Genomic DNA, 13,365 nt, shown 5'->3' on the forward strand with positions numbered 1-13,365 from the left:
CTACGATCCAAAGAAAAACAGAACTTTGTCATTTGTTACCTCTCTCCGTCGTTATTATTTTTACTGAGGAGTGTACCCTTCTATTTGGTTATTATTTTTTAACTTGTTACCAAAGTTAGCACCTATCAAACCATTGTTTCAAAAACCTTGAGATCATGCTTCATGGAGAGCCTTTAAAATAATTCTGTGCAAAGCACACAAAGTCTTGGGCTATAAAGATGGTGGCGCTGTTTCTTCCAGTCCCTGGGACAGTCTCTCACTGAAGCTGGGACTTCGCAGGCCAGAATTTCTAAAAGTAAGGTGAAGTGAGAATTTATGCAAGAAAACTTAAGTCAACTATCTAGTCTGATATAAATATTGTGAATGGATCCCATCCTTTCTAAGGTAGAAATAGACCTTATGCCAGCAGCTACTGACCAAACTCAAATGGACCTTTGGATTTCTTGGCAAACATTGATTTTCATGAAAACCGTCATGTCTGACTTGAGCCTTTTTTTAAGAGCAGCACTTTTTTTAACTGTAGAAAAGTGTGTGCCAAAACTGTGCCCTTCCAAACCCGGTTATCTAACTGAAAACCTTCATCCTTCCCAGCATATCCCTGTGTCTTTTGTTTTACCAAACCAGACCAGTGATAGGTGAAACACATAAACAGACTTTACTCATCATTGGTTCTGTTATCAGAAATCTCACCCGACTCTCTTCTCACTTCATTTTTCACTAGATTATAAAGTCAGGCACCATTTTAATGGTTTTTACAAGTGGTGTTTTCTCACATGACTGGGAACAGGCCTGTTCCCTAGAGACAGTACTGAGGCTGGCATGAGTGTGTGTGGTTCATTCTTCAAAGCAAACAAGCAAAACAATAACTTCTTATGGAAATTTTTAAACATCAACAAAACTAAACCAAATTGTATGAGGAAGCCTCTATCTCCATCGTGCAGCTTTTTATCAATAATTATCTCCATGCCAGTCTTGTTTCACCTCTACCCACCTCCCGCCCCACCCTCAAACCTTCACCTCTCCTGTCTTGGCTCGAATCAAATCAGTTTCATCCCTTCTCCATAGGGTCCACTGTGAGATGGACAGGCACAGCCTTGTGTGTTGGTAGTAACATCAATCCTTCTTTTATGATGGCTCTCTGCTTAGATGTTGCCAAGGCCCTTTCACTGATCAGCCTGTCCTCCTAAACATTTCCTCTTAAGATATATTTTTGAAATCTCAAGTTGGAGTTCAAAATGGAGGAGCAAAATATTTTCAGACCCAGGATGTGCATATATGAATGAATATTTACTCTTGTATAAAATTTTAAAAGAAAATATTTGCTGCTCAAAGTAAGAAATTTTCACAGTAATATTGCTAACTATGTAGTGTGATTGGGTTCTGGGAGTTAAATGTTGTCTGCTATCGTTAGTCCATTGGACAACTGATGTTAAATATTCCCTGTTAATTCTCCTGGATTCGGTTAGGGAGGGGGAAAATGCGAGTGGAAGGTATGGCTGGTAGACTCCAGTTGTCTTCCACAATTCATTCATCCATTCTCAAATTCTCTCTCTCCCCCCGCCCCTCCCCCGTCCCGCTCTCTTTTCTCTCTTTCCTCCCTCCCCCCTCCTCCCTCCTTTCTCCCTTCTTTCTCTCCCTCCCCTTGCCCCTCCCCCAAGAGGTTTTGCCCGGGTACCGGGTCACTCATCTGGACATCTAGAGACTGCATTTACCAGCAACCCTTAGCCAGATGTGACTTAGCAGTGGAGCGTGGGCAGAAGTGATATGCCTCACTGCCTTAAAAGTAAATTGCACTCCCCTTCCTCTCCAGCAGGGAGATGCAGCAATGAATCTGGCTCCTTTGGACCCAGAGAGTGAAGGTAGGGCTAACCCACCAGTGGGTCACTGAACGACTTCCTGAAGCAGTCACCCAGCAGCCCAGAGAAGCAGTTCAGCCACTCCGATTCGAGGGCTCTGTTCAAACACTTCCGCTTCTCCCCTAATCAATATGAACGGAATCATTTTTTCAAAAGTGCATCATTTGGTTAATACCTCTTTCTGTGATCTTAAAAAGTTTGTTCTGGTGTTCTTGCACAGTGAGTGGTTGCCCTGCAGAAGGTGGACTCAACCCCCAACCCCCCAAATTGGTTTGGATGTTGGGACAGATGCTGCCACACACACTGGAAAGACGTGACAACATTGATGACTCACGTCGTGGGATTTTCTGGTGAGAACAGAGCAGGTGCACGTCAGCCCAAAGTGGCAACAGCGAGGCAGTTTGGTTCGTTTTAGCTTTTATTATGGTCAGGAGGCAGGGCTGGGTGAGAATTCCTACCTGCTGGGGTGGGGAAGAACAGAGAGGAGAGTGTGAGGCTGGCGTGTGGTCAGTGCTTAAACATCCAGAATGGAGTTTTCATGTTTATTGCAGTCCTGAAAAACTATCATAATGAGAAACTGATAACCAAATGGAAGAAGAATCTTCAAATCGGAAATGGTTAAATTCACATTCTTTGGTCACAAGAGCATTCCTGTTCCATACACTAGGAAAATGTGTAAATGTATTTTTTTTTAATTTATTTTGGCTGCGTTGGGTCTTTGTTGCTGCGCATGGGCTTTCTCTAGTTGTGGAGATCGGCGGCTACTCTTCGTTGCGGTGCGCGGTGCAGTGGCTTCTCTTGTTGCGGAGCACGGGCTCCAGGCACGTGGGCTTCAGTAGTTGTGGCGCACGGGCTCAGTAGGTGTGGCATGAGGGCTCAGTAACTGTGGCTCGCAGGCTCTAGAGCGCAGGCTCAGTAGCTGTGGCGCACGGGCTTAATTGCTCCGCGGCATGCGGGATCTTCCCGGACCAGGGATCAAGCCTGTGTCCCCTGCCTTGGCAGGCGGATTCCCAACCACTGCACTACCAGGGAAGCCCCTAAATGTATTTCTTGATGCTACTGTTTCAAACTCAAATATGTCATCTACCCACGGATTAAGAAATTTGGGAGACAGAGTCACTGAGGCTCATTACAACCGCACATTTTCTTATGACGTTTACATGAATTTTAATCTCACCAAGAGGTGCTAGGAAAAAAAGAATAAACTTCAAAAGACAGACTTTCAGTGAACGAAGCTGTTTTTCCAACTAGCAAAAAGTAAAGTAACATGCCGTTAGCAGAAGACTAATCACGCCTTTGTATAATTGTGTTCCTTTTAATAGAAGCAGGTATTAAATATATATCTAAAGGTGTTGAATTCTAATATCTTTATAAAACTTATAAAGTAACTTACAAATTAAAAAAAAATCTTTTGTCAGACCACATGTCACCCTACTCATAAAGGATTAGAACAATTATGCAAATCAAATTCTAGAAATAGCTTTGGTATCCCATAATTCCTCAAGATAGATATGCAAATGAACTGGATCGTGACTGTGGGTTAAAAGAATTACACTATACGGTTAAACTCTTTAGTATGTCACTCTCCAGAATGAATACCTGTGACAGGGGTTCTTTCCTATCTGTTCTTCCTTTTTTTTTTTTTAACATGTTCTTTTTTTTCTTCTGCTAAGCACATTGCAATGCAAATTGGTCAGGACTCAGGGACTATGGGGGAAAATATAACGGGGTGGGGGGGGAATAAATATGTTAAATGAAAAAGGCGAGGACAAGTTTCATCCCCTCATGCATTTTAAATTTTATGATCTCTAGAGAATATTTTAATAAGGCATGTATTAAGTCAGCGTTGCAACTTTAATAATTTTTCAAAGCCTTTCAAACTTACAGCACATCTACGTATCTTCAAGAAAGTGAAACCATTTATTGCACCCTCCAGGTTCCAACACAGGTTCTAACCGAAAAACAGTGTGTGCTTCTCAGATATCACATCCTGGCAGAAAGCAAGATTTTCATCCCAGAAAGCTACGCAGACTGGCATAACTCAGGTAATAAAAATATCTCGAGTGATGATTTTAAATATACACTTTCCTACCAGTTTACATCTTCTCTACCCAGAATAGGCTGGCCACTTAAAACTCAATTTGTAAATGACTAAATTATTCCTCCTAGAAGCTAAGTGGTAAAATAGCTTTAATTTACTTGTCTCCTTAATGTTACTGAGAAATAAGACAGTTGCATTTATGCCTTGACGTTGCAGCTTAAAACATTTGTGCATGTTTTCTCTGTGTAATTTGAAGTGACTTTGAGTCTTCAGGCTTTCAGATATAAATTTCAAGCTGTTTATTTATCTTAAATGCCTGCAACCAGTATATAGGGTGAATCGAATACTTACTAAGACTTTTCTTCTCCTTTTCCCTTGAGCAAAAGCTCGAAATACCTTTTTCTGTAGGGTGAGCCTGCTACTCCTCCTTCCTTTGGAAAGAGAGGAGAGTGGTCTCCCGGAGAGCTACCTGTTTGATTTCTGTTCGGTTCTGACATTTCTAATCTGACTTGCTGGCTCTCCCTGCAAAAAGATTTTAGGTAACAAACTTTCTCCATTCAAATGACCACATCCCTTACTGGCACTTGAGCATTCGCATAGAGTTGGAACAGAAAACTTTGAAGAGAGAATTATGTGGTTTTATTTCCCTTAGAAACACTTATTTTGAAAATGGACCCCAGAGTGAGGAGAATATGGGAATCAGAAAGATGGGGAAGGTGGAAACTGGACAATTTTTTGTTCCGTCTTCTGGTTTTTCCTGCTTTCCTCAGTAGGGCAACCAGAGATAGTCTGCCTAAGGGCCCTTTCCGGGCGATCAGCTGTGAGGTCTGTTCTCCTCATCATCCCGAGCTCTTTTTCTCGATCCCTCTTCTGGCGTATCTCATGTTCTGCCTTGATTTATGGTTTGGGGCACATTGGCCAGGTTTCTCCAATTACCTTGCTAACTCATCAGCAAGAGAACTGGACCTTTCTTATCCTCTGTGTTCCCCTGCACTTCCCAACACAGAAACTGGCTTCTTATTCACTTAAATACCTTTGTGACCACCTAGAGGGGTGGGATAGGGAGGGTGGGAGGGAGGGAGACGCAAGAGGGAAGAGATATGGGAACATATGTATATGTATAACTGATTCACTTTGTTATAAAGCAGAAACTAACACACCACTGTAAAGCAATTATACTCCAATAAAGATGTTAAAAAAAAAAAAAGAAAAGAAAAACAAAAAGAATCCTGGCTGCTTCAGTCATTCTTGTAAAACAATAAAATTAAACTTATTAAAAAAAATACCTGTGGATTAGATGGATTCATTCAGGTGGTTTTCCAGATATCTATAACTAAATTTGTCATACTAAAAGCTTAAAAATACACTGATCATGGTAACAGTTTTTATAAAGTGCAATTAAATAGAACCAGCCTTGTAATAGTTATTTTTAAAAATCTTCTCGATTTATTTCAATCTAAGAAATCAAGTCAAATCTATTTTATTATTTTTTTCCAGAGCCAGGTTAATCTGACAGTTAACAGCCGGCTGAATGATCTGATAACTGGAAATGTGAATTGAATTAAATAAGCCTAATTTAAAAAAATTTGTGACTACAGTTCCAGCATATCAGGCATATCTGTCAAGGGAGTGGAGAGGATGGAATTGTTTTAAGTATTGTTGCAGTTAATTGTTGCTTCAAATAACAGGCTTTCTGAATATCAGTGCCTGAAGCAATAGCAGTTTTTATTTCAAGACCAGAAATCTAAAATCTAGAGATATGAGGTTGCATGTTTGGGTAAGTAGATCAACAATGTTAAAACAGATGTCTGCTCTTTTTATCTTTCTGGTCTGCTATTTTCACCATGTTGACAGTATCTCTTCTCATGGTTGCAAGATGGCTGCTGTGGCTCCAAGCATTACAGCCTCATCAAAAATATCCCAAAAGGAAGGAAAAGGGAGGGGAAGAGGGCTCTGTTCTTAGGCTGAGGTAGATCCCAAAAGTCTTGTCCAAGTTGGAGAAAAAGCCTAAAGAACCCCGTGGACTCAGATCAAGTTTGCTTTTAATTTTGTTTACTCGAGAAACAGCTAATAAACAATGCAAAGGATAATGATATGGGTCTAGAATATGGATGGGTGGAGACAGTTTCCCATTACCTCCTTTGCCCCTCACAGAGGGGGTCTTGAAGTCCAGTGGTCTTGGAGGGTCACACAGAGTGGCACGTCTACCAGGTGAATGGAGAACAGTGTTTTGAGTCCACTGCATTTTACAACCTCAGCCATCTCAGTTCACGGACAACTTGAAATGCCAGTAAGCCTGCTACTCAGCCCACCGTGGCACTCAGATCTAATGACTGTGTTTGGAGACTTGGAAATTTTTCAGGACCTGCATGGGGACAATCTCCCCTTCTCTGTAGAGGTTAGTTCACCCTTTATGTCTAAGAGTTCAGCCTGTATGTTTGAAAGCTTAACAGCGGTTGAGTTGGGAAAAGAGGAAGTAAGGACTTTGGACGCAAGAAACAACACAGAAAGGCATGTTGGTGTGACCCAGTATGGTCTGTTCAGGGCACTGCCAGTGACTTGCAGTGGCTGGAGCACAGAGCCTGAGTAGGGAGTGGGAGGATGTGAGACCAGCGCGGGAGCCAGGAGCCCAGGTGTGCACCGTGCGAGCCCAGCAGAGGGGTGACTGGGCCAAGAAGGCCTTCCAGAAGTCTTGGATCTGAGTCCAGCACAAACCTGATATTCAGCTAAGACCCAGGGGTACAGCTGTACAGGTTAGTTATGCCCGTGTCATCCCAGTTATTACATATTGTGAATATTGCCTCTGCTCTAGAGGAGGTGGTGAGGGAGTCCCCAGGCAGAGGAGGGGGACGGGCTTTCCAGGGAGAGCTTATACAAAGGTCACCAGAGAAGGGAGAGGTGGAAATATAAGGGGAAGATGAGGCCAGGGTGGTGGAGGGGCCGGACCATAAAAGGCCTTCTGTGGCAAACCAGAATTTTGCACTTGTATGGGTCATGGAAAGACAGTGAAGGGTAGAACCAATCTTGCCAACCCAGTGATCCATCCTGACTCAGCCCCGAGACCTGGGACCCTGTTCCCTCTTAGGGGCAGGGCGTTTGAAAATGTAGATGGCTGATGGCGAGCCCAAAGCCTTGGCAGAAATGATTGTGTTGTATTTTTTTTCTTTCAAAAAGAGGGAGAAAGAAAGGAAGAAAGAGAGAGGGAAGGAAGAAAATAGAGGAGGAAAGGAGGGAGAGAAGGAATAAGAGAGGGAGGAAGGGAAGAAAGAAGAGGAAAAAGGGAAGAAAGGAAAAGGAAAGAAAAAAGGTAGAAACCAACATGGCAAGACTGACAAGGTCTGGCAAGGCTGAATGGTGCGTATGGAGGTTATTCTTCATCATCATGGTTATTGACTTGTTATTCGCCTCCCCACTTTGAGATATTTCAGTTTGTAAAAAATGAACATGGTCAGGTGGAAATCTAAAAGTAGATATAAGTCTTTCTGCAAAGCGATTTGACATATGGTGTCAAAAGACCTAAAGATGCTCATTTTTGACCCAATAATTCCATGCCAGGACATGCACAGATTTATAGACAAGCAATCTATTTTCTTTTGCTTCAAGTATAGACATAACCCATTAATTTCACCTGGGGAGGAGTGGCGGAGGAGTTGTGCTAAATTAACTTGTCAATGACAGAAAATGAGCTATTTTAATGGAAGTCTTCCCCAAATACATTGTTCCTGTTCTGGTACAAGAAGTAGAGTATTCTGAAATACAAGTAACCTTCTCTTGATGATTCTTTATTAATATAATTAACAATCAAAGTACAGGCTAATAAATTCAGTGATGAAAGTAGCTGTTGAGGTGCCAGGGGAGTTTTGCTCCTGCACAGTATTCCTCTGGACAGCTAGTTCCTCTGCATCTCTTGGTTCTTCTTTTTCCTTTACAGTTGGCCGTCATTTCTCATTACTTGTCACTTGAATTCTCATTAGAAATCTCCCATCCAGTCAGAACAAAGCAAAACAAAAAACAGGAGTTAGCCCTGACAGCCTAGTTCCTATGCCATGGCAGGTGCTACAAATTCTGACCATCACATAGGCTTAGTGACTTCTGTTTTTTGAACCTGGATCACTTGTGGCTGGTGGGGGGATGTTGGATGAGGAGAGATTTACTTCCTTGGCCTGTCTTTAGATAAGCTAAGATTTCCGATGAGTGGCCCTTGGATAATTAACGTCTACCCGGTCGTATGATTTGGGGAGAAACAGGCTGATAGTTACTCGTACTTTCCAAATAGGAGACTGTCTGCATAGACTGATTGACATTTACGGACAAAATAAAATAATGCTGACCATTCTCCTGCAATAAATTGGCCACACCCTCTTATTATGACTTATCCATCTTGGACTGAATATTTAACAGTTTATATTATGCGCAACTCAAATTTCAATATATTTACTGTACCCACTTTAATTATTATTTTATCAAAATGGTTACTTTGCTTACATTCATGTTTTCTATGTTCATAAAAAAGTTTTGAAGCAGTATATATATATACTGCTTCTTCCCTTGAAGAGAAGATCTGCAGATTTTTTATCTTGCGTTTTAAGTTAACAAGCCTCCAAATGTCTTAGAAATTATGGTCAGCCAAACAGCATGCACTAAAAGGATAATAAAAACATGAGTACCTTACTTAGACGCATATTACCACCTGTCACAGTCTCAAACAACAACAGGAACAAAAACCCACTCCAGAATGAAAATACTGGTATATTTATATAATGCAAAGAGAAATACAGATATAAATCCTCAAAACGGAAGATACGTTAATAAAAATGTAGCATTATAAGCGAAAAAATACAGTACTTGCAGAATTTAGTCTTTCAACTTAAGGTTACAACGTGTCTAACAAAGAAATAGTACTTAAAATTATAGTTCTCGTTATTAATTTAAAATAACCATCAGGAGAACAGCACAGCTTAACCTAGCAAACATTTTAAGGAAATGCTTTGTCTCATAGAAGAGTATCATTATATTCCATCCATTTATACCATGAACAAGAGAATAACAATTTTCAAAGTGGCAATTAGTTTCATAAGACAGAATAAAACTGGGCTCTTCAAAGCACAAACTGTTCCCCTAAAATTATTTTAATTTTTATTGGCAAAAATACCTAAACAGTTTTGATTTAGCACTCTGCTTGTCTCTGAGCCCTCCCAATCCGTGAACCACAATCAGTACATACAAAAACATGCAATACTGTATTTTCTCCACACCATTACTAACCAAAACACTTTTTACTCTTTTGAAAGGTACAGTTTTACAGAAATGTTTCCACTCAAGATTGGTATGATACAAAGAGCAGTTGTCGCTGATGGGCATTTCCTAGTAGTATAAAGCAAGGTAGGAAACAAATCTTGTGTTGTTACTGATTAAAAATGACTGCCTTGCTACTCGTTCCCATTTCTGCTCTTTAACTTCAATATCAATACTGAACAAAATTCTCAACGCCTTCAAAGAACCACAGCAGTCCAACTGACCCCACCGATGGCAATTCTGAGGGAACTTGAGACAACTTTCCCTCTTTCTCCTGCTGCCAACAGAAGACCCTCAAGAAATCAAACTTGTGAAGTCCCCCTGGGTTCCTCTACCTCAATGCAAAATGTAATGCCACTTGAGGTTGTCAAAAATAGCTTCTGTAGAAAACTGGCCATGGTCTTTAAGAAAGGTTGCATGAAAAAAATTAGTTTAGCCTTTATTGAAAAAAAAAAAAAAGAGTAACTCATGGAATAAAAGACATCAGTGCCAGTACAAAGACTCCAGGGCCTGCTGTCAGGATGAAAATATATTTAGGAGAACAATCGCAAGGAGCTGGGGTGGGGCTGGGACTTCGAAACCCTCCCCCCAAAAGGAGTCTGTACAATCCTAGTGATGATGCACTTCGAGAGCCGTTTTGAAGGCAGCTCAGAAAATTAAAAAGGGGGCAGAAGGGGGAGAAAAGACGTCACTGTCCAAGCCAAAGGGAGAAGCCGGGTTGCGGTGCAGGTGAAGGGAGAGCCACTTATAAACCGATGCCTTTCAAGTCGCAGGGGAGGGTGGCCTGGGTGGCCTGGGGGCTCTGGCAACAGGGGAACTGGGCTCGGAAGCAGTCCCTGAGCTCTCTGTTGAAGAGGAAGCACACGACGGGGTTGATGCCGGCCTGCGCGAAGGTCAGCCACACGGAGGCCGTCAGGTAGGCCTGGGGGACAGCGCCGGGCCGCACCAGGACCCGCATGTAACTGGCCACGACGTAGGGCCCCCAGAGGAACAGGAAGAGCAGCGTGATGGCATAGAACATCTTGCACAGCCTCTTCTCTGTCTTGAACTCCTCGAGCACGAGGAGGCGGCGCGCGCCACGGCCGGGCCCGGCCGGCCGGATGCCCACGAGCGCGGGCGGCGTGGGCCCGCGGCCGAAGCCCGCCGTCCAGTTGGCGGCCGCCTGGCCGGTGGCACCGGGGCCGTGGAAGGTCCAGTCGTGGCTGACGGCGGGCACGAGGCGCGCGGGCCGCATCTTGCGGCGATCGTGGATGAAGAAGAGCAGGCGGAGGTAGACGAGGTGCGTGGCGCCCACCACCACGGCCAGCAGCAGCAGGAAGCCCAGCGCGCCGGGGGCGCCGTCGGGCCGCTGCTCCAGGGCGCACGGCGCGTCCTCCTCGTCGCCGCCGCCGCCGCCGTCCAGCACGGGCGGGAAGGCCGCGGCCAGCGCCAGCGCCCAGGCGGCGCACACCAGCATGGCGGCGCACGGCCAGCCGGCCAGGCGCTCGGCGTAGAAGCGGTGGTGCGCTATGGCCAGGTAGCGGGTGACGCCCACGCCGAGCAGCAGGAAGGCGGCGTGGAAGCAGAAGAGCGCGGCCAGGAAGGCGAGCAGCTTGCAGCCCAGCGCGCCCGGCGGCGCCCCCGCGGCGGCCGCTGCCCGCCGCGCCGCCAGCATGACGGCCGGGAGGCAGGCGAGCGCGCGCAGCCCGTCGGCCAGGCACAGGTCGAGCAGCAGGTAGTACGGGGCGCGGTGCAGGCTGCGCTCCCGCACGATCAGCAGCGCGAACAGCACGTTGCCCGCGAGGCTAACGCACAGCAGTAGGCTGAGCGTGGCCAGCTTGAGGCCCAGGGCGGCCGCCTCGCCGCCGCCGCCGCCGCCCGGCTCGCTCGCGTTCGCCATCGCGGCCTCCCCGGGCCGGGCGCCGCGCTCCGCTCCGGGGCCGACCCCGGCCTCGCCGCTCCGCAGGCCTGCCGGCCGGCCGGAACTCAACCAAGCGCGCGGGTCTCCGGCGAGCTCCCGGGCCGGCGGGGCTCAGCCCGCGCCCGGGTGACCCCTCCTCGGCTCCCCGAGCTGCCGCCGCGTCGCCGCCATCTCAGGAATGGTGCGCGCAGGAGGCGACGGCCACTCCCTGCGCCTCGGGCGCCGCGGGCTTCACTGCGGACCGGGCCGCGCCACCGCCCGCAGCCCCTGCATCCTCCTCCTCCTCCTCTTCCTCCGCCGCCGCCGCCGCTGCGCCTCTGGGCTCTGCCCCCCGCCGGGTCAGCCGCCGCCGCCGCTGCTGCCGCTGCTGCCGCCGCCGCCGCCGCCGCCGCGGAGCCCCCTCCCCTCCGCCGGAGCGCGCCGCGTGGCCGCCGCCGCCAGCCCCGCCGAGGCTTCCCGCGCCGCCCGGGCCGGGCTGGGCTGGGGGCGCCGCCGCAGCAGCTGCGGGGCCGGGAGGCGGCCGGGAGGGAGGCAGGGTCCAGGACGCGAGGTGGCGGCAGGTCGCGTTTGGCCCCAGGTAACGGGGGTCCGGCGGCGGTGCCCGGCGCCCGCCCTGGGGTCACTGAGGTGGCCGTGCGCGGGGGGGAGGTTGCCTGGGATGGCAGAGTCGGGAGGCCTCGGGGCGTGGGGCCGGGGTGTGGGACCGGAGGGTCTGGGATGAGCCCTCTGCCCGCAAGCTCATAGTAATTCACAGTCATCGTCGTGATCACAGCCTTGTAACCTCTAGTATTCAGGTCAGCACTGATGTGGGCGGCAGTGTTCTGGGGAGCTTTACGCCCTCAGCGTTCACAGAAATGACAAAGTTGGTTCTATGCTTAAACCCGCTTTATATCTGAGGAAGCAGAGGCTTGGAGGTCAAGGGAGTTGAGAGCCGGTAAGCGGTAGAGCTGAGATTCAAATTTCACTCGGTCTGATTTCCACGGCTGGACTCACCAGCGACCCTGAAGCATACCCTGCTCTCTGCCCCATTCGTGGTCCCAGTGAAGGCATATGTCAGGGAAAAGAAATTCAGCATTTTCCCTTGATTTGGAAGGTGAATCCCATGCCACCTTCCTCCCAGGGTGTCAGTCTTCTGGGAAGCCCAAAAGGGCAGCCCCTGTTCTGATCCTCAGCTGCACCAGATTCTCTCCAGGCTTTGCGTAGTAGGCTGTTCCCTCTGCCTGGACCAGCCCCTCAACGGGCTCCCCATCCTCTGGGCCACTCTTCTGACCAGTCTAGCTTACTCTGTACCATTGCCCATTCATTTCCTTCTTAGCACTTAATATTTGGTATTATGTATTTTTATTGCTTTTGAAGATCCTGTCGTTTCAACTGATCTCTAAGCTCCAGGAAGGCAAGCGACTGTGTCTGGTTTTTCCTAACCCTGTATCCCCATGCCTAGGATGGAGAAGCCAGAATTAAGAAATATGTTCTTTCTCAGGTACACTCATGTTTTGCTTTGTTTTATGCAGAATATTATTTATTGGCATGGCAGGCACTGTGATGGGCATTTTTAGGATGACGCAAGATCACAGAAAGCCTTGTCAGACTGAGGAGTCTAAACTTTAGTCTATAGGCAGTCAGGAGCCCTTGGAGGTTTTTGAGGAAAGTGCTGTGATTAGAAAACGACTGATGTGCGTCAGGAAGATTATTTTGACAGTAGTGTTTAAGAGAAATGACAGGGCAGAGTCTGGAAGTCTAGTCCAGAGCCTTAGCCTTTAACGTGCCCAGAAATCACTGGGGATCCTGATTCAGTAGGTCTGGATGGGGCTGGAGATGATGCCTTTCTAGTAATTTCTTAGGTGACACTAATGCCTCTGGTCTACAGACCACACTTGGAATAGCAAGGACCTTGAGGGCATTTGGACATTTTGTAAAAATCTAAGTGATGGCCAATGAGGGCCTGACTTAGGGCCCCTAAGTGGCCAGGGACAAGTGGCTGACCAGGCAAGTCTACAGATATTTGTTGACAGAAAAGAGAAGTAGATTTTGGAGAGTGTTTTGGTCAGGAATTGCATTTTGATAATGGTAGCTCAAAAATGTACATGAGTTTCTTTTCTTCATAAAACAAGAAGTCTGGAGGTTAATGGCATGGAATTATTGGCTGTAAGTCTGAGTCTCTGAAAATCTTTTAGCCCTTTCCTCGTGATCAGTAGGCTGCTGACACCCCAGCCATTACCTCGGCATTCCAGGCAGAAAGAAGGAAAAGAAAAGAAGAGCAAAAGCGTCCTTGC

General features: G+C 46.9%; 1 protein-coding gene across 1 annotated transcript; it reads right to left on the reverse strand.

Annotated features, from left to right (window-relative positions):
* Window positions 1-9,869: 9,869 nt before the first annotated feature.
* GPR27 (G protein-coupled receptor 27) lies at window positions 9,870-11,370 on the reverse strand. Its single transcript, XM_082848511.1, has one exon. The coding sequence runs from the start codon at window positions 11,069-11,071 to the stop codon at window positions 9,938-9,940; it is 1,134 nt and encodes a 377-aa protein (XP_082704637.1). The 5' UTR covers window positions 11,072-11,370; the 3' UTR covers window positions 9,870-9,937.
* Window positions 11,371-13,365: the final 1,995 nt, after the last annotated feature.

The sequence above is a fragment of the Leucopleurus acutus genome, assembly GCF_964270905.1.
Source record: "Leucopleurus acutus genome assembly, chromosome: 10".
Taxonomy (NCBI): Eukaryota; Metazoa; Chordata; class Mammalia; order Artiodactyla; family Delphinidae; genus Leucopleurus; species Leucopleurus acutus.